The 21,809-nt window shown below is 41.8% G+C and overlaps 1 protein-coding gene across 8 annotated transcripts in view; it reads left to right on the plus strand.

Annotated features, from left to right (window-relative positions):
• PAN3 (poly(A) specific ribonuclease subunit PAN3) overlaps positions 1–21,809 on the plus strand; it is a 126,687-nt gene that overhangs the window by 73,010 nt on the left and 31,868 nt on the right. For all 8 annotated transcript variants that reach the window (XR_007131392.1, XR_007131393.1, XM_047755883.1 and 5 more), the window contains 3 exons: positions 18,403–18,650; positions 20,044–20,100; positions 21,480–21,584. Coding sequence is in view for 6 of the 8 variants with exons in the window: in XM_047755883.1 (XP_047611839.1) it covers positions 18,403–18,650; positions 20,044–20,100; positions 21,480–21,584 (410 nt within the window). In the remaining 2 variants the exon portion in view is untranslated. The remainder of the gene's footprint in view (positions 1–18,402; positions 18,651–20,043; positions 20,101–21,479; positions 21,585–21,809) is intronic.

The following is a 21,809-nucleotide window of genomic DNA, read 5'->3' on the forward strand; positions in this document are numbered from 1 at the left end:
TTGATGATGAGACTAAATCTTAAAACATTTTGAATAAAAAACTTTAAATAGGACAGAGTTTTGTTCTTGTCTTTATACAGTTCTGCAGTTTATTATATGTTAAATGCATATATTCCATGACTCGTAGTCACTTCACATGGTATTTAAAAATTAGTTATGCTTTTTTTTTAGAGAAGCCAGATTTTTGTGATTTGCTCAATTGCATTGTTTCCTAACATTTGGAAATTATGACAGTTTTATTCTTGAAGTTGTGACTTCTTTCTTTTGAAGGGTAGATTGTGTGACTTGAGTGCATTTTGCAAATTGGCTTTATGTGTGGGCCATTTAATCTTACTCTTTGAGGAAGATTTAGAGCTATCTCAGGATGTCATCAAGTCAGGGTAGTAGTGAAACAGGTTTTTATTGTTTCACTGGCAGAAATCAGATTTATATCTTCCTAATTTATCTAATCTCCCTAATGAGAGAGCTCTGGGTTTTTCATCTTTATTTGTATAAAGAGGATATATTTATAATTTTAAAACTTTATCCAAAATAGTTTTTTCTACGGAATTTTTTCAGTTTTGTTGCATTAAATTGGCTTGGTAAAAAATATTAATGCGTCTCAATTTGTTTAATTTTGAGAAATTTAAGTTTTATTGAGGGGTTTTGTTTCTCATCATTAACTGGAGATATTGAGATAACTTTGTATATATCTGTATTCATGGGAAATAACAGTACCCATGGGGAAATTGTTCGGAGAAAGTTTCAGGCAGATACTTAGTTTTATCATAAAGTAAAAATTCTATATTTAAACTAAAACCAGTGGAGAACATGACCCCCCAAAAAAGAAAAATTTTACAAAACATAATTGTGTAATCTTTTTTTTTTTGCTATAATAATTTCAACTTTTAAGACCAATGTATAATAAGACAAAGTACTATTATTGCTTATGTTCATGAAATTTCAATATATTTCTGACTGTATTTATCTCATGACTTGAACCATTAATACTAAAAAGTGGTACTAGTTAAAATTGTGTGACAGTTATCTTGGTTCCGTGTTAATCTTCTAAAGATTAACCAAGGATTTGTACCAACATTTCCCAGAATGCTTTTAAAAATATATATATTCCTGGCGAGGACCCATCCTAGACCTTCCATTCCAGTTTCTCACCCATATCCTCCCCTTTTCCCTCCAATTTGCACATGTCTGTTTTTAGAAAGTCTTTCTGGTAATTCTGATGTCCATTTCTGGTTAAGAACCAGGGCTAAATTTAGGAGGTTTGAGGTAGTAGAGAAGCACTGGGATGGACAGGACTTTTCCCCTCCTCAAATAATGGACAGTTTCATGTGTTTATAATTCAAAGAAAATGTTAACGTATCTTAAAAGTTTTCAGTTTTCGGAATTTGGGTATTATTATTATCATGGAGTTACTATTGCCTGTGCGCACATGGACATTTAATTTCTGTTATTAAAAAATTATAGGTAGCAGAGATCCTAAACTACTTAATTCGTTTTCCAAGCTTCAGTTCCCTCTTAAGCTAGCTAAGCCACGTAAAAATCTCTTCATTACTTTAGAAGAATATGCCCTAACTTCCCTTGGTTCTTCAGTTCATTTCAGAATTTATTAATTCTTCTGCATTCCATTTGCCCAGTTAAGGCTTTTTCTTGTCTGGGCTTTTATGAAGATGAGTAAACCTGCCATACATTCTGAAAGATGCTCGAGCAAGAAACTTAAGACGCATCTTTGCTCTCTCTTTCCTTCCCCTTCACAGCTCAGTTCACCCTTCTTCTTCTATTTCAAATACATATCGCCGCCATCCTAGACCAAGCCATGACTGCCTCTTCCACATGTTTGCTTTAATAGTCTAATTGGTCTGCCCTTAGGATTCATTTTCCACATTAAAAACAAAAGGAGTCTCACATGTCACTCGCATCATGGTGTTCTAATTGTCAGTAAAACCCAGGCCCTTTCCGCAGGCTGTGTCATCTGTGTCTGTCTCACCTTTTCACTCATGGCCCGTGCGCTTCCAGCCGCGCGGTGGTCCTCCCACACGGCAGGCTTCTCTCTGGCTCAGGTCTTTGCATTTGTTGTTTCTTCTCTAGGCTGCCCTGGCTGGTTCTTTCCCTTCTCTTGGGTGTCATTTACCAAAAAAAAGGCCTTTGACTTCTGTAAAGGAACTTGCCCGGTATTGTTTTTCCTCAGGTTCTCCTGTTGGTTTACTCTTTGGAACTTTCTACAATTTGAACTTTGTGTGTGTGTGTGTGTGTGTGTGTGTGTGTGTGTGTGTGTGTATTAGGATGATTGGTTCTCTTTATGCCCACTGGAATATAAGCTCCCTTGTGGCAGGAACCACGTCTACATGATTAGTACGTATTTTTAGAATTAAAATAATTGAAAATTATTATTAAATGACTACCCACTGCCTTATATGGTTAAATAATTCCAGTCTTTTAAACTCTGCTTCATGGAGGACCTACTCTGTTGTCAACTGCATATCCTCTTTGAGAAGATGTATTTGAAAATGTCCAGCGTTTCCCCATCTCTGTGCCTTCGCATCAGCCTTACTCTGCCTGGAAGACCGCAGATCCTTGAGATCTTGCCTGTGTTTCTTTGAGTCGGTCAGATGTCTCTCGTTTCTCCCCTCAAAGCCATTTCTGCTTCTCCAGTTACTATTACGGTCTTCTGCCTCTGTGCTTCGGTGGTATTTTCAGTATCTCTTAATGTTTTTAAAATTTTATGTTTTATACATATTTCCTTCAGTAAAAGTAATTGCTTCTGGAGGCATTTTTATCACTTGATTCGCTATTGTGATCACACATGGAGACCTAGAGTAAACTAAACAATTGAAATTTTAAGCACTGAAAATGGAAAAAAAATTTTTTTTTTTTGGTCTTTTTGTCATTTCTAGGGCCGCTTCTGTGGCATATGGAGGTTCCCAGGCTAGGGGTCAAATCGGAGCTGTAGCCACTGGCCTATGCCAGAGTCACAGCAACGCGGATCCGAGCCGCATCTGCAACCTACACCACAGCTCACGCAACACCAGATCCTTAACCCACTGGGCAAAGCCAGGGACCAAACCCGCAACCGCATGGCTCCTAGTTGGATTCGTTAACCACTGAGTCACGACGGGAACTCCTGAAAATGGAAAAATTTTAAGCACCGTCAGCTTTATGGATAAAGTATGAACCATGAGTTCCTAGGATTGGAACTGGCCCTTGCTGCTCAGGGCCTGGTCTCGGGAGGGGATCCGCGGGCGCAGCACGGGCGCTGCTCTCTGTCCCCCGCCCGCCCCGAGCGCCGCGGCGGCGGCGGCCACGGAAACCGCGCGCCTGGGGCATCGCCCTCCGGACGCTTATTACAGGGTTCACAGCAGATTTTGACATCTACCCTTTGCTTGTGGAGGAAACCAAGTTCATGATTCCAGAAAGTTGGAAAGCGGGTGAGAGGCCGTCTGATTTGAAGGGGCGTATCCGGGAACGAAGGGTCGTGGAAGAGGATTTCTTTCCACATTTTCGGCACAGACAGTTGGGAATCTGTGAAGGTTTTGGGTTTTTTTTTCTGTTTGTGTTAACCAGTTTATTACCGTAAAAGAGAAAGATTCTCACTCTGTCAGTGAACTTTAACAAAGTCAGTCAGCCTGAGTCGGGTGAAGACTGAATAGATGCGAAGAAAATGCCTGGCGTGGTGCCAGGCCACGGGCTGGCACACGGCTCTGCTGGAGCAGGCGCTTCCCTTGGGGCTGGTGGGGGCTCCCTCGGTGGGCCTGGGGTGGGGCGGGGGCGGGGGTTGGTTGGTTGGATTTTACCACCTGGCACTTTGTTTTGATTTTTAAAAATAAACTTGACATTGGTGTCGTGTTCACTGACTCCACAGGCCAGTTGAAAGTACGGTCATCACCTAGCTCACGCGCTGGTTGTGTTTCTCTACCTTGGGCTCTTGGTCACTGCTTTTGTTCTGCGGTGTTTCTTTTTCATTTATCTTTTTAAAGAATATTTTTGAAGTTTGCCGTTTGTGTGATGTGGAGAGCCACTGTCTCTGAAATATCAGCAGAGTGGGATTTTGTTTTAAAATTAGAACTGCTAGGCAAGTGAAAAAAGTTAGATTGGGCAGGGACTTGGAAAAATTAATGAGAAATGGCACTGAGATGACATTTCGTGTATTTGAAATACTGGCTACTCTCTCTTAAAATCATTACCAGTTTTATTTGCCATTAGCACTCCCGAGTTTGGCACATCATTTCTTGAGGGTTGTCAGGAAGTGGGGAGAGGAGACACGACTGGACCCATGGTTTGGAGCACGTCTACAGCAGGGACCTGCAGCTCGGCCGGCCCCAGAAACCTACGACTTAATTACCGTTTCTGCCCCTGGAGACCTGGGAACTAGGCAGACCAAAGCTTAATTAGCATTTGGACAGCGGTTTGGAAACATTTTTTAAAAACAGCAGCAGAACTCTTGTGAAGTCTGTATGCAGCCCTCAAATCTAAAATTATATGAAGCAGATATAACTGGCATTTACAGGGTCAAGCTTATCACATTTACTCAGGAAGTTATTCTGTGAGACTGACGGCTGTATGTAGCAGTTTACCGAACATCGTCCCTTGACGTTGGAGGGCGAAGGACAGTAATTAGTCTCATAGTCCTCCGTCCCCTTTTCTGGATTTTCTGTCATGTAGTAACATAGAAATCATGATTCACATGAATAAGTTGTGCACCCATTTGTTCAGTTTTCTCTGAGTACGTGTGCATTTAAATAAGGTTATTGCAGAGCCATTACCTTCCGAATAAAAGATCATACATATGCACGTGGGGAACAGGAGAAAGGGGCTTTATTCTAAGGTCTTCCAAGAAAATACCCAAACCTAGCACAAACTGAGTGCATTGTCTTTGTATGGTATCTAGTTTAACAAAATGAATGCATGCTAATTTGGATCTGCATTTGTGATTTTATTATTGCTATAATGAAAGTGAAAAAGAGATGCAATTCAAATCAAGAGTTTACAGTGCCCTAAAGCATTCCTGGAAGCTTAGGGTTCTGCTTACTGCTGGCACGAAGGCCTGTCTCTTGACAGGAGGCAGGTCCCTGGTACTCAGGTTCAGGAAGCTGGGAGGGTTGCTCTTTGGCTCACCCGAAACACAGAGCCCAGGGAGAGCTCTGCCTGGCTCTCTGGCGAGTTCTCCCCGGGTAGACAGACGGCAGGTGCCATTCCTTACACGCAGCGGCTCTGGGTGCCCTAGGGCCCAATGCGCCTGCCTCTGAGGAAGGCTGGGAACGTGGGCCCTAAGCCTGTGGCACCGAGCCCGAGCCCACAACCTGTCCACAGCCGGTGGCTCACTTCAGACCCCAGTTTGCCCGACGGCCTGTCGTGTCGGGTCTCGCCTGAGGGAGGGAATTTTCCATCTCACGACTTGGAAGGAAGGAGGGAAATTTTTTGATGAGGGTTCTTTCCCCACATGAATAGATGAGGATAAGTTTTTGAAAATGAAAAGCAGTACTGGTCGCCCCCATACCCCTTCCGGAGGCGATCTTGCGTAACAGATTCGTTCTCCGAAAAGCGTTTAACCTCCTTGGTGGGAAAGGACGAAATGACGTTTCGGCGTTGGGAGAGCCGCTTGCGCTCTCTGCTCTGGGGTTGCCTTGCTTAGGAAGGTTTTTTCCCTGTGACCCCAAAAAACGTGTTGTTGTAGACAGAATCCCCAACTCATGAAATGGCGAGGCCCCCTTGTTCGTATATTTGGAGCTCGAAGGCTGGCCGTCTGTGCTGAGTGGTTGGTTGTAGAGATTGGAGGCAAGGCAGGTCCCACTGCAAGTCTCCAAACAGAGCCTGTTACTCTGCAAGTTCCCAAGAGCTCCTGGCGCGGCGGAAACGAATCTGACTAGGATCCATGAGGACGCAGGTTTGATCCCAGGCCTCCCTCAGCGAGTTAAGGATCCAGCGTGGCTGTGGCCATGGTGCAGGCTGGCAGCTGCAGCTCCAGTTGGACCCCTAGCCTGGGAACCTCCCTACGCTGAGGGTGCGGCCCTAAAAAGACAACAGCAACAACAAAAGCCTGTTACTCTTACTATCTTTTGAATTAGAATATTTTTTCTGACTAGTGAATGAGGACCTTGTGTTGAGGGAATGAACATTTCACTAGTTTTTTATGTATGGCCATAAGCAAAGCTGCCCTAGAAATATTTATTCCCCCCCCCCCCATCTCTCGCTGTCTCTCTCACACACACACACACACACACACACACACACACACACAGCTTTTCAAACGTAAAACAACAGCTTTGGCCCTTGCCGTACTTTCCATTTATAGTACCTGCAAATTACTTCTTGGGTGAAACAGCCCATGGTGTGTGTGATGGCTTTTCTTGTAAGCTTTTTAGTTTTAACATTTCTTACTGTGAGTGAGAGCTTTAACCAGGAACTGCCTATGGCATATAGATGCCGTCACTGTACTGGCTACTCCTAAAAGGAAGTTGAACTGTTTTTTTTGGACCCATTAAGTTGTCCTTTCCACTTGGGTGTTGCAAGAGCTTATGAGCAGTAGCTGTTCTGATTTTTGTTGGTTGTTTTCTCTAGGGAACAAGCTACCCTCTGAGTCAGCCCTGGACTTGAAGATAAACCCTACAATTCATGAAACTGACTGATTCGACTAAAGGATGGATAGTTTGGGCAGCGTTGGACAGCTCTGAGGGGTCTGTTTGTTTAACTGAAGGGATTGTTGAGTTCAGCAACTTGCACGCCCCGAATCATAAGGGGCTGCTGTTGTGGAAACAGGGTTTGTGAAGGAATCAGTCTCCTATTGACTTTGTCTTCTTTTTAGCACCACCCTTAATGGAACACTTCCCTAAAGTGCAGAAATTTTACTGCTCTTTGTTGCCAGCAAGAATTAGTATGCCCCTGAGAGTCAGCCTAGGATTTTTGCAGTCTCCTCATGAATCCTTAAATTACCCTTTTTCCACATGGGGTGATAAACCTTTTGGCATTTGGGTTGTTTCATCCTTGCAAAGGTCGTTTGCATTTGTGGCTTGGAACTTTTAGGATTAAATTGAGCATAACTCGATTAGTGTGTATTTTACTAGCTTAGTGAATAATTTATACTTTGGCTAATGGTTAATATTGTAATGTGATTTTGATAATGAACAATTTTTGCCTTAAAAGGTTACAGTATTTTTTTTTTGTATCAGTCTTCAAGGAAACGAAGACAATTATAATGTTTAATTAAATGCATTTTTATATGAAACATGAGAGATTACCTGCAAAGCTGACTTGCACTGCATGAAATTATTCTGGGGAAAGAAGTAAAGGCTAGTATTACCGTAGCTTTTACTTGCTAATCCTCTTGCTTTTTGGATTGTGGTGTATTTGATCTATTGGAGGATTAGATATCCATTCAAAACACAGACATGCCTATCTGGTGGTTGTCTCAGTTAAATCTTTATGTCTGCTTTGTAAAGTTTTCTTTTCTTCCCTGAGTTTGTGACTTAAAAGTGATGGTAAAATGTTCCCCAAATAAAATTTAGTGAAATACCTACTTTTTTTTAACTTAATGGCAACATTTTAAAAGATTATTGCGGAGTTCCCATCGTGGCGCAGTGGTTAACGAATCCGACTAGGAACCATGAGGTTGCGGGTTCGGTCCCTGCCCTTGCTCAGCGGGTTAACGATCCGGCGTTGCCGTGAGCTGTGGTGTAGGTTGCAGATGCGGCTGGCTCGGATCCTGCGTTGCTGTGGCTCTGGCGTAGGCTGGCGGCCACAGCTCCCATTCGACCCGTAGGTAGCCTGGGAACCTCCATATGCTGCAGGAGCGGCCCAAGAAATAGCAAAAAGACAAAAAAAAAAAAAAAGATTATTGCCATTTAGTCTCTGGATTCTCAGATGCCGTCTGTCATAGAATGTATCCCATCCATGTTATAGGGCCTTTTGGGGGTGGGGGAGGGAGAAAAAAATGAACAGCATTAGTCATAAAAATTTTTTAGATCTTTAGTAAAGAAAATAACCCAAACTTCCATATTGCTAGGATTCTTCAGAAACACTAATTCAGGTCTTTAAATTCTAATTCACGCTTTAAATTCAAGGATTTTCTGAATTACCCTTCTCTCTAGTGGTTAAACGTACACTTCTTTTCAGAGTACCTATAGACCTCTAGGGCTCAGTATAATTTTGAGCCTTACTGTAGAAATCCAGAAACTTGAACAGGTAAATGTTTTGCACTGGTTGTACCATCCTCCCCTCCTTTAATATTTTGTATCTTCTAAAATTTGGCAGTTCTTCTGCCTTTAATAACATTTTCTCCTGAAAGCTTTTTCTTCTAGATCCGTTATTTTTACATGACCACCTAGGGATTTAAATTTGGCTTACATTCAGCGCATGGGAGTGCTGCCCTGGGCTGTCGTGGCACTCAGGGGACCAGATTCCAGGGTCATTGCCGTCTTCACTGAGTTGTTGATGTGCCTGAGCCGTGGCAGGCCCCAGCTGTCTAACACATTATAAGCGGGGAGAAGCCTAGTCTGCTTGTGGCAGGTGTAAAAATTGGGAATTATAAAACACTTTCTTCAAATTATTGGCAGTTTCAGAAGTAGAGTCTGAAAAATTTAAGGAGATAGTTGTGTGAATTTAAGTGTGACTAAATTGGATGATTATCATGAAGAAAAAATACTAAGGGTTTCTAAATTTAGGGTTTTTAATTTTATGTGTCTTAGTATAAAGCGAAAAAGATAACTTTAATATTTGTGCAAATAAATGTGTTCAAAGTTACTCAAAATGTGAACAAATTGATTTTTTAAAGGTAAAGTTGTTAAGTATTCAAAGAGCTTTATTTTTTAATGGAATTAAATAATTATGTCATGGTAAGAATTTTGTGTGCATTGTAGAACATCCCTTTAATGAGCTCTTTTCCCCTAAAACCATTCTGAACACCTTAATAGACTTCACTTGATAGGGTTTTCTCTGTTCTCCAAATTGCTATTTTGCTTTTGAAAACTTACGTATTAAAATGTTGAATCATAGTGTTATTATTTTAAAAGCAACATATGCTTTTAAATGCTTTTAAGCATTTTAATATGCTTATTAAAATGTTGAATTATAATGTTATTATTTTAAAAGCAGCATATGCAAGAGTTCCCCTGTGGCTCAGTGGGTTAAGGATCTGGTGTTATCACTGCTGTGGTGTGGGTTTGATTGATGGCCTGGGAACATCCATATCCCCCCACCCCCCCCCCCCCCCGCAAAGCAGCGTATATGTTATGTACTCTGTGTATATAAAGCATATGTAGAGCTAGAATTTCTGGGACATAGGCTCTGAATGGTTTTTAAGCTATTGAAATTGAAAGTATTTTTATGATGCATAAACCAAATCATAGCCTAGGTGATCCTTTAGGGTTACGATAAAAGTCCAGCAGTTGTTTACTAAAAATAAAGTTTTGTTTCATATATTTCTAATTTTTAAATAAGCTTTCTGAATGGATTCTATAATTTGAGTATACTGGAAACTAAAATATGACAACTAAAGATGTTGCAAAGTCTTTTCTGTTTTATTTGTAGCTGAAATCTTTTTTTAAGCCATAACGTATATATTTACTTTTACTGTACATATTTAGATAATTCAGAAAGGAGCTGATGAAACACATAGATTCAGCTCCTTCTCGTAAGAGCTGTTTTAAATTTTTCTTTGCTGTATTTCCTAGCCATGGAATGCACATCACTGATTATATAATTTTCTCAGTGTGTGTGTGTGTGGACAAAACGTGGTGGAATCAACCTAAATCCATTGCCCTAACGTAAAGCTTATTTTTCTTGTCTTCCCTCTTCCCCAGGGCATGTGTTTCGTTGTTAGAGACAAAACGTGTGCCCTTAGAGTTCTCTGTAATAGTACTGTACTATGGAACAGAATAATGAAAACGTGGTGAGTGTGCTGGAAACAACTCAAAATTTCTGCAGAGATGAGGTAACCAAGCAGGCTGAAGACCGCTGTCCGTAACCAAGCCTGCTTGCCTGGCTGGCCCTGGGCTGATGTCTGGGACCTCAGAGATGCAGAGTGTTCCCGTTGCTCCCTAACCCAGAGGGTGCTTTACTCTTCCTAGGCCCGTTGTGCAAACGGTGAGGTTTATGCTGCATTCCTGCTCTCCTGGAGGGCGGGTTTCTGGTGTGTGCTAGACAGAGGGTGTCTCCGCGACCAGACCCCTCTAAAACCTTGGGCGCGGAGGCATGTGTGCTCCTGGAGGAGACAGGTGACCCCCGATGAGGAAGGGAACCTACGGACGCCCTTACGTGGGTTCCACTAGACTCGCACCTGTGCCTTTCCCCCTGGAGAGCTGGACGTGGACGTTTATTGCATTCCTGTGGTACATCTTGGCTCCAGGTGCAACTCTGTGCTGAGTCCTTCGAGTTCCAGTGAATTCTGAATATGGGAATGGTCTTGGGGACCCCTCATCAAGAATCTTTGTTACTAAAGTTGGCAAGAAACTGTGAGGATTGTATTTTAAAGCAGTTTTATTTATGCAGTCGTCATCAACATCTAATGGAGAATTTAGTGCGCTTCTGATGTTATTCTGTAGCATTTAACGTTTTATTTCAGGAAGCTCTATTCAGTAGAAATCTGTCCTGCACGCCGTATGGCTTCCTAGAATATCCCAGACAAATAGCATCAAATTGCAGAGAATGCCATGGCATCGAGACTTTTAATCGTTAAAACAATTACGACTAAGCATTTTCTTTAAACTCACTTTCTCCTTCTGGCTAAGGACAGCTAGTGATGGAAGTGGACGAAGAAAGCGTGTCTCTGGATGCCTGAGAGAGCGTGTAGGAGCGGGAGGGGGAGAACAACGCCCTGAAGGCAATTTTACAGGGTGTTTCCATCCTTTAAATCGTCATCAGCAGTATCAAGGAACAGATGTTATTAATTCTGAGCATGTTTAAGATGCTGTTAGAATTTAGGAGTGTGAACTTAGTGTCCATTTTGAGGGCTCTAACTGTGCATCATTTTGTTTGGGTGGGGTGTGATTGGGGAATTTGGTTTTAAAGATCAAAACAGAAATATACCTTCAGTCGTAGGTATACTGCTTTTTGTATTCCTGGGTATGTTCCTCGAAACTCCTGATGATGTTTTTCTCATGGATGAGGCTCCAGATGTTGGCCCTGTTGTTAAGATAGTGCTTCCTCTGTCTGCCTGTCATCGTTCCTCAGTTCAGTGTGACATGTGTTGTGGTAATTTCCGATCTCAGGCATTTTCTTCCGGGTAGCCGTACATGACAGCTTGCTCCTGAGGATTTAGTTTGGCTCCTGGAACTGGGTTCAAGGTAACAACTTTAGCTACAACATGAGTGATTTTAGCTCATGTCACGGCGTAGCGTGCATTGGCCGGGCTTCGTTGACCTGGAAAGCGTGGTCTAGGAGAGTCCGACTGCTCTGTGCGCAGATGGTCCTTGGCCTCCAGTTCTCCTGCGTCTCCGTTGCTTCTCCGTGGTCAGGACGGCGCTCTCTGCCGCCGGGCAGCCTGAACACGTGCTCTTCTGGCTCTCCGCAGAGAATTGTGGTGGTGGCACTCTGCGTTTCCCGGTCCGAGCCACTGCTGCACCCAGAGAGGAAACGTCACCTCTTTCTTTCTTTGCGGCGGACGAATCGTGTGCTGCTCGTGTGCCGTCGTCACACGGGGAGGGGGGCACACAGAGAGGGTTGAGGCACAGCACAGGTGCCCCACAAAGAGACAGCAAAGGATAAAGATGCCCCACAAAGAGAGAGAGAGCAAAGGGTCAAGTACAAGATGGCGGGACTAAGTGTTGAACTCTGATATCCAGAGAGTTCTTACAGCGCAAGAAGCGGTGTGGGAAGGTTGATTTGGAAGGCGCTGAGGATGGGTCTGGAGAGCTCGGTGTTGACACAGGAGAGAACAGCGGAGGAAGAGGGAGCGGCGGTCGTCGAAGGCCTGCGGTCCGGAAGCAGCCTGTGCCTCCAGGGACCTTGTGCTGGCTCTTGAGGATGGTCGGCATTTCAGCCCATGAACTTGGCTCTCTCTCCATTTCTCTTTTCCTGGGTTCTTTAGTTCCTTTCCACAAAGCCTTCTGATTTTCTGTGTTCAGGTCTTACATATGTATTAATATATGTAATATGTTAGGTATTCTGAGGCACTTAATACATATATGTTAATATATGTGATATGTTAGGTAATAGGCTAGGTATTCTGAGGCACTTTGTGGTATTGGCGTCTTCCAAAAATGAAAAAGTTCAGGCTGACATTTGTATCTTGGTTACTTTGATACATTCGTTTGTTTCTAATGTTTTATACATTCTTATGTTGGGACAATTGCTGGCAAATAACAATAGTTTTCTCTCTTCCTTTGTAACCTTTTTTCAGTTACCTTGTTGCATTGGCTGAGGCCTTTAGTTTGGTTGTCCTGAAGATGTCGCAGTTGACATTTCTGTCTTGTGTCTGGTTTTAAAAGGGGTTCTTCTGACATTTTTATGTTGAGGGTCTTTGCGCTGACATCCTAGATGAGTTTGTATCTGAGAGGACACCTTTTTAAAACTTCTCAGAGACAAGAAAATATTACTTTTGTTTTTTTCCTAGAAGGGATTTAAAAGCAACCTTAGCAGTTGTTCATGAGGCATCTGTTCAGTGACTTGAATTGGCCACTGAAGCAAGACAAAACTGTCCACCTCAGTTGAGTTCACAGCTCTGATTTTCCCTTTTATGACTTTTTTGGGGTTTGAATTTTTTACCATGATCATGCCAATTAAAAGGTTTTAGTTGTTAGATATTGCCAAATTTTCTCCAAAAGAAATTGGAATCAATGCTAAAATCACTAACACTAAAAATGTGTGACAGGGAGTTCCCTTGGTGGCTCAGTGGGTTATGAACCCAGCCGGTACCCATGAGGATTTGGGTTCTATCCCTGGCATCACTTAGTGGGTTAAGGATTTGGTGTTGCTGTGAGCTGCAGTGCAGGTTGCAGACACCACTCAGATCCGGTGTTGCTGTGGCTGTGGTGTAGTCCAGCAGCTGCAGCTCTGATTCAACCCCTAGCCTGGGAACCTCCATATGTTTCAGGTTTGGCCCTGAAGAAAAAAAAAGTGTGTGACAGTATTTTTATGCTACCCACCCTTTTAATAACCGTCTATATAAACTTTTTAATCCATGCCAGTCTCAGCCAGTGATATTCTGGCTTTAATTTGCATCTGTTTAATAATTAGAAAATGGGAACATCTTTTTATGTATTTGAGGCATTTAAAGTTCCTTTGCTACAAACTGGCTAGTTTTATAATTTATCCATTTTCTAGTGGTTGCTTTCTATTAATGATTTTAAGGGCTGTATAAGATGCTTAGCCCTTTAAGTGTTGGAGATATCTTTTTGCTGTGTAGAAATATTTATTTTTTGAAGAAGTTAAATTGATCACCATTTTCTATTTTGACCTTTGCATTTTATGTTTGCATAACATCATATTTATTTTTTTTATTTTTTTTAATTTTTTTTGCTTTTTTTTTAGGGCTACACCCATGGCATATGGCGGCTCCCAGGCTAGGGTTCCAATCGAGCTACAGCCACTGGCCTACAGCACAGCCACAGCAATGCCAGATCCAAGCCATGTCTCTGACCTACACCACAGCTTACGGCAATGCCGGATCCTTAACCCACTGAGCGAGGAGGCCAGGGATCCCCGAAACCTCATGGTTCCTCGTCGGATTTGTTTCCATTGCACCACAATGGAAACTCCTTTCCTGGCTATTCTTAATGTTTATTTTTCCATGTGAATAGAGTTGGTTTGGCTAATTTAAAAAAATTCTCTCTCTTTTTTTTTTTTTAATTAACATTGTGCTTTTAGATGAGTTAGGCATAGAATTGACATTTTTACGAGTAAGTGTAGGTATTTATTTCTTTTTCTTTTAAGTTGTCTTTTGTTTCTGACAGTAAAGTCTTACCCTTTTCTTCCTATTAAGTCCTGCACATTCTAGGTAGGTTTATGCCTAGATATTTTATCTTTTTATTGCTAATTAATGCCTTAATTATTGCTAATTAATGTCAGCAATGTCTTTTTATTGCTAATTATTGCAGTTTATTTGTTGTCCCCCCCATGCATATGCACTCACACACTCACTCTCCTGCACCTGTCGGATTAAGGGAGTTTTCTTGATCCTTCTCCCCTCACTTTCAGCAAAACTTAGATATCAATAACTTTTTGTTCAGATGTAAATCACAAACCTTAAGATTCATCTTTTATTTTTATTTTTTTGCCTTTTAGGGCTGTACCCGAGGTATATGGAGGTTCCCAGGCTAGGGATCTAATTGGAGCTGCAGCCGCTGACCTACACCACAGCCACAGCAACGCCGGATCTGAGCCTCGTCTGCCACCTACACCACAGCTCACGGTAGCACCAGATCCTTAACCCACTGAGCGAGGCCACGGGTCAAACCCGCAACCTCATGCTTCCTAGTCGGATGTGTTTCTGCTGCTGCATGACGGGAACTCGGCACAGTTGGGTGGGTTTGGTGTCCCCCAGGCTGTGTCGCTATCATTGTGGTCTCATTCTGCCGCATTTTTATCATCAGAAAAGAAACTTTTACCTCGTAGTGCTCGTTCTCCCTCCCCCTTTCCTCAGTCCCTGGAAACCACTCATCTCCTTCCCGTCTTTATGGATCTGCCTCTTCTGGACATTCTATGCAACTAGAATCATACAGCATGTGACCTTTTTGTGTCTGGCCTCTTTCACCTAATGTTTTTAAGCTTCCTCCACGTCGTAGGGTGTCTGTCGGTATTTTGCGGGTAACATTGCTCGTGCGGGTAGGTCACATTTTGTTTATGCGCTTACCTTTGCCAGTCCTTAGCCGTTTGTGTGGTTTCCACGTTCTGACTATTATGTATGATGCTACTATTCCTGTATGGTTTTTGTGTGAACATAATGTTTTTAGTTCTCTTGGGAGAGCTACTTAGGAGTAGGCTCGCTGGCAACAACTGGAGGAAGTGGCAAACTTTTCAGAAAAGGGACTGCATGCTTGTACATCACCAGCAGTGTGTGAGGATTTCATTTTTCCATTTCCTCGCTAACGCTGGTTCTTGTTTTTGATTACAGCCTTCATAGTAGGTGTGAAGTGCTATCAATGGTGGTTTTGATTTGTGTGTCCCTGATGACAAGTGCTGCTGAGCTGCTTTTTCTCGGTGCTTATTGGCCATTTGTATATCTCCTTTGGAAGAATGTCTGTTCACGTCTTCTGACAAGCTGACATGTTATATTTTACTCAGTTCTTTAACATGTTTGTAAATATTTTAGTGGCACCAAGCTGTGCCTTTTGGGGCTATGTATGATTTTTCAATAATTTTAGAGGTTAATTCCATTTCTAGTTTCCCCACACAATTTGCGTTCTCTTATTACCCTCATGGGTGGTGATACTTACTGCTGTACGCATTTTATTTTGAATATGTTTAAATGACTCCAGTCAGCCGCAGCTCAGATTTACGAACTCAAATTTCAGTGCTGGAATTTTGTAGTAGAAGAGCCACAAAATAGAAAATTCTTAAGAGAAAGTCTTCTACTTACAACTTGTGAATTCTACTGTGTGTGAATTTCTTCACCGATGGGATTGCGTTTGGTACTCTTTTCCCATGTATTTAGCTTTAAAGAGAGATTCTACCTTGTGTTTCCCCTGTATGCCTACCCTGGCTTCAGGATCTTTGTTTTCAATCCTGCTGCAGCCCCGCCCCCCAGAGCTTAAGGAGTCACCCGTGCTACTGAGGGTAGGGGGCCTCCTTTCTAGTGTCTAGTTGTAAGGCTTAGGGATTGGGCACGTACATAGACTATTGGATAAGAGCGCAAGCTTTGGGCTCAAATAGGCCTGAGTTTGAATCTTGATTCTTTTGTTTAATAATCTATATTTGCCCTTAACAATAAATTTTTAAAAATTAAGTTAGTTTCTTCCTCTGGGAAGTGACTGTGTCACACCTGCCTCACAGCATTTTCTGAGGATTGAATAAGCCAGTGTATGGGAAGCACTTTGTGTTTGACACACTTTGTGTTTGTGTTAAACAGCACTTTGTGCCTGTTTAAAGATAAAAGGCATCAGAAGAGTATACTCCTTGACCAAAAAACATTGTATTTAAGCTGCCATATATTTCAACTAGGACTATACCTGGGTTTTTTGGTTTTTGTTTTTGCTTTTTCAAACCATGTTATTAATTGTGTTTGGCCCAAATGGTAGCCGTATTTGTTGCTGTTATTTAAGTTAAAGGTAGTAAACAAATTGACTGATTTTGGTGACTTGGCCAGTTTTATCTTGGAAAGACTTAGAGGTTAGCTTTAGGAAAAATGTCTAGATGCCTTTCATATTAGATAAGAGGGGAGCATTTATCTTTTGAAAATAGTTTAGTAATCCCCCCAATCTTTGAGGTATGGATTAACTTGGAATTAAATATATAGTGTACACTTAGAAAAAACACAGAACTCTGAAACAGTTTTTTTTTTTTGATGAGGCTTAATATATTTTTAGTATTTTTAAAAAGGATTTTAGATTTTTAAAGTTTCTCTTAGATATATTTAAGACATACTTGAGAATTCCTGACCTGTTTTAATGCCAGTGCAGTAGACATTGTGTCATAGCAGGAGGAGTTTTAAATTGGAAGTTGGGGAGTTCCTGTTGTGGCTCAGGGGTAGCAAAGCTGACTAGTATCCATGAGGATGTGGGTTCGATCCCAGGGCCCCGCTCAGTGGGTTAAGGATCTGGCATTGCAGTGAGCTGCAGTGTAGGTTGCAGATGCAGCTCAGATCTGGTATTGCTGTGGCGTCTGGCAGCTGCAGCTCTGCTCTGACCCCTAGCCTGAGAACTTTCATATGCCTTGCATGCAGCCCTAAAAATAAATAAATAAATAAATAAATTGAAAGTTTGGAGACTTGGGTTTGAGGCCTGGCTTTGCTGCTGACTTTGTGCAAGTTTCCTTGGTCGGATAACCAGCCCCCATGTCTAAGTTCTGATGTGTACTGTGGTGCTCTACCCTGCCTTTCCTTACATATTTGCTCAGAAAATCAGATGAAATCATGATCCCAGGGCTCTTGAGAAAGTAGAGAGAGCTCCAGAGTAGAGGTAAAAGTTATCTCAGTTCTCACCTTATCTTTGTTCACACCTACATCTTTAAAAAACCAAAACAAAACAATGTTGGTGTTCTATGAATTTTTAGCCATTGAAATTCATATCTCTGTTAATCATCCTTCTGTGACCAGAGGCATCTCCGGCAACTTCTTTCTTGAACTGTGAGAGAGCGTCTTACTTCAAAGGTGAAGGGTTTTAGTTGTTCCCCAAATAGCCAGAAAACAGTTCGTGGATAAGCTCCTTTTTTCAGAACGTGTACCTGGCTCTAGGAACCATTTTCAGTCTCTGCTCAGAACCGATCACCTCCGTGAAGCCTTTCACCAACTCTACCTGGTTTTACTTAGTCCGCGTTCCATCTGCGTTTGTGCATGTAGTTTGTAGTATATTAATTTATATTTGGGTGTTCTTGTATATTAATTTATATTTGGGTGTCCTTGGGTGTAAATTTATGTTTGGTGTTCTTCTGTGTCTTTTACGTGTGCCCTGGCCTTGTTTTCTCAGCTACCTTGGGGTCTCGTAAAGGGCCACGACAGTGGTCCTTGGCCTTTCTTCCCCATAGATTCATTCATGATAGAGGATGCTCTGCCTACAGAGGTTTCTTAACAGTTGCATTTAGGTAAAACTTGAAGTACAACAGAGTGATATCAGTTGGACTAATTTTAAACAGTACGCATCCTCAGGAATTTCCAGTTGTCTGCTGTAATGTGTGCCTGTTTAAAGATAAAAGGCATCAGAAGAGTATACTCCTTGACCAAAAAACATTGTATTTAAGCTGCCATATATTTCAACTAGGACTATACCTGGGTTTTTTGGTTTTTGTTTTTGCTTTTTCAAACCATTTTATTAGTTGTGTTTGGCCCAAAGAGATCTAGTAAACCTCATTAAATAGTTTGATTTTTTTTTAATGCTATAATATTTTAGGGAAATATGATATTTATATTGATCCTAGCCATAGTTTTAAGTGATTCTTTACAAAAGAGGAATTATGCCCTTTATAAAAGAAAGGCTTGTAGAATCCCAGTTATTTCTGATTTTTTCATTCAATTAATTTATTGTTATCAGTAATTCTTAAAACTCATGAAGTTACTCAAGTAAATCGTGATTAACATGAGAGTTATTCCTATAATAAATTTCCTCCTTTCCAATTTGGAAACAACTGTATTTGGAAAAAAGAAATTCTTTACATTTGCTTTAATCAGAGCTTTCTCTAAAACAAGATACAAGTCTTTTATTTTTTGCACTTAAATAATTTTGTTAAGTATGTTTCTTCCAAATGAATGTTTGCATTTTGTTTTCCAGATTTTTTTCTCTAAAACCAATTTTTGCTTTCTAAGAAATGTTTTTACATCTTCTTCAGGAATGTCACTGTCTGCTGGGTCTTCCCCGCTTCATTCCCCTAAGATCACTCCACACACGTCCCCTGCTCCCAGGAGAAGAAGTCACACTCCAAATCCAGCAAGTTACATGGTGCCTTCCAGTGCCTCTACACCTGTTAACCATCCGGTTCCCCAGACTCCGTCCTCCGGCCAGGTCATCCAGAAGGAGACCGTTGGCGGGACCACCTACTTCTACACGGACTCGACCCCGGCCCCTGTGGGCTCAGCGGTAGGTCTGCATTAAAGGAGAAACGACGGGGCTCTTAGCTGACAGGTCTTCTTATTAAGGAGGTTGGCGAGGAGGCTTGCCCCCTCCTTTATCTTTTTTTTGTCACCTGAAAAAGTACATAATTTTCTAACGTAGATGGCCATTCTAATCTCTTCTTACTTTTTCAAAATAATCCATTTCTGCATTAATGATACCTCTAGTTTTGGATAAGTATGGCTTTAATCAGAAATTAGATGTTATTCAAGCTCTGGTTTAGTCGTTTATGGCATGGTTTTTTGTTGTTGTTGTTGTCGTTGTTGCTATTTCTTGGGCCGCTCCCTCAGCATATGGAGGTTCCCAGGCCAGGGGTTGAATCGGAGCTGCAGCCACCGGCCTACGCCAGAGCCACAGCAACGCGGGATCCGAGCCACATCTGCAACCCACACCACAGCTCACGGCAACGCCGGATCCTCAACCCACTGAGCAAGGGCAGGGACCGAACCCGCAACCTCATGGTTCCTAGTCGGATTCGTTAACCACTGCGCCATGACAGGAACTCCATGTGGCATGTTTTGTTGACAGGGTTACCTAGTACTTGTGCCGGCTGGAGGTGGCGTTTGCTGATGATTGTTGATAGGTTTAGATAGTTTCAATCTCTAGTTGGAAATCAGAGGAGACTAGATGGTTTCTTATCAGTCGTTATGGAAAGTAATCTGATGATAAATGCTTGCTCAGACTAGGCAGTGATTTAATAGCTAGAACTCTGGGTCGCCGAGGCCACAGTGGCAGGAGGACCCAGTATGGGTCTCTGATAAGGAGGGAGGAGGTTTAGGGAGCCCTGACTATGTGCAGGGAGAGCTGCCAAAGAACTGGGGGGCGGTGGGGAGGGGCATGGCATGTTCCATAAACGGTACCTTTTTAGTTTCAGAATTTTGTCCATGTTCAAAAATGATTGAAGTATAGACAAATAAGTAGTAGATGAGGCTCTCATGAGTCAGAAAGCTAAATTCCATTCAAATATGAAAGCCGGTCTAAACCATAGGCCTTTGACAAAATCATAGGCTATAGGCTTAGATGAAAAGAATGTGGATTTTAGTCGGGTTTGTATCCCATAAGTTACATTAATGATTTATTTTGATGGTAGTCACTGTTTTATTAAGACAGTTTGAGTGGAAAGACAGCAGATTTCTGTTTCTCCTTTTGAAGCATCCCAGTGCGGCCTTGTTTGGTAACTCTTGAATCTTAGTGCCTCTGAGATTGTTTCCCCGATGGTAAATGGGCATGACCTGTGCCTAAAGGTGCATGAGAAATGAATGTGACGACATTTCTAGATGTACTCGTAAATCATGTACCATGCTTTTTAAAAAATTATGCAACAGCTAATAGTTTTATGTTTTGTTTTGTTTTTTGTCAGAGATCTTTCAAAAATTATCACAGAACAGCTTGCCGAACAGAAGGTCAAATAATTGAGGTAGAGTAGAAACTTTTCTTGCTCCTTTCAAGTAAGAATTCCAACAATGTTTTACTTTGGGAGGGGGTGTTATATTTTATAATCGTTTACATTTTTAGTCTATTTTACTTCATCACATATGTAGAAAAAAGTTTAATGTATAGAAAGGTCATTTTGCCACAAAACTGCCTCAGCTGTTTTTATAATGTTTATACCCTTCAAACCACTCTTAAAACTATGTTCCTGGTAGTCCTGAGGTCGTTAAGCTAAACTGTACTATCTGGTGTAAGCAAACCAAGGCAAGAAAGAGGTGCTCTCCTCCCAGCAGTCAGAGTTTAAAGGAAGTCTTTCACATATTGCAAAACCACTTCCTGCTTGAGATCCAGAGCAGATTAATCATCTGAGGGCGCCAGAAATTGGCTGAATTCATTTTTAAGAGAGAAAAAAAAAGTTTGTCTCAGTTTTAATTAAAAATGAAAGACTAAAACCTAACCTGTTTTAGGATGCACTTTGTATTCGTTTTTGGTTTTTTTTTTTTTTTGTCTTTTCTAGGGCTGCACCCGAGGCATATGGAGGTTCCCAGGCTAGGGGTCTGATCAGAGCTGTAGCCGCTGGCCTACACCACAGCCACAGCAACTCGGGATCCAAGCCGAGTCTGCGACCCACACCACAGCTCACGGCAACGCCGGATCCTTAACCCACTGAGCAAGGGCAGGGACCGAACCCGCAACCTCATGGTTCCTAGTCGGATTCGTTAACCACTGCGCCACGACGGGAACTCCTTAGGATGCAGTTTAATTTTTGCATGGTGGACCAGTGAAGGGAAGGAGAGGCGGAGGGAAAAGGGGAGGGAGCAGGTGATGGGAAGAATGACAGACAGGACTCAGGTGAGTGGATTGGCTGCAGTTTGATTGGAAGGTGGATACCTCATCTCGCCCTCTCTGCACCTCAGCTCCGACCCAGAGTATGCTGGTCCTTCTTACTGTTGTAGTTGGAAGTGTTAATAAGTATCTATCTAGGTAACACCTTGTTTTGTTTGGCTGCAAGAAACCTTTCAGAGGGCTGTTGTTTGGGCGCCCAGGGCAGTAAGGCCATGATCTGATTGTACTTACACACTGTGTAAGATTTCTTCCAAAGAGCCACTCTTGCCTCTCAGTGGGGCTCAGATTTTACACTACCTGAAGAAATGTTTCCTTTCTTAACTAGATGTTAAGAAATTGGTTATTTCAATGTAAGATTATTTTAAAAATGAATTCATTCAGAAGATATTCTGATAAACGCTATCCTCCAAGATGTTTGATTCACTGTCATTTAAAGCTTAAAATTTGATCAAAGTAATGATAAACCTTATCAATGGAGAAAAATTGATCATTACATTTCCCCCCCTTACTGCCTTGTAGGTATTTCCAAACTATCATATTTATCCCCCAACTGCACCTCACGTTGCTTACATGCAGCCGAAAGCAAATGCCCCTTCCTTCTTCATGGCTGATGAGCTCCGACAGGTATGCTTTCAGAATTCCTAATGGAAATACCTCAGGTCTTTGGTGCTTTAGCAAAGAACTGGAGAAAGAACAGAACTCTTTTCACACTATGTTATTTAATCAGATATGCTGACACGGATAGAATTTAGAATTGATGAGTTCTAATTGATAAGTTTATTTAAGGAAACCTGTTTTTCAAGAAAACTGCAAGTAGTTGTGTGATGATATAAAACATATAAAACATGG

This window comes from Phacochoerus africanus, chromosome 13, assembly GCF_016906955.1.
Source record: "Phacochoerus africanus isolate WHEZ1 chromosome 13, ROS_Pafr_v1, whole genome shotgun sequence".
NCBI classification, from domain to species: domain Eukaryota; kingdom Metazoa; phylum Chordata; class Mammalia; order Artiodactyla; family Suidae; genus Phacochoerus; species Phacochoerus africanus.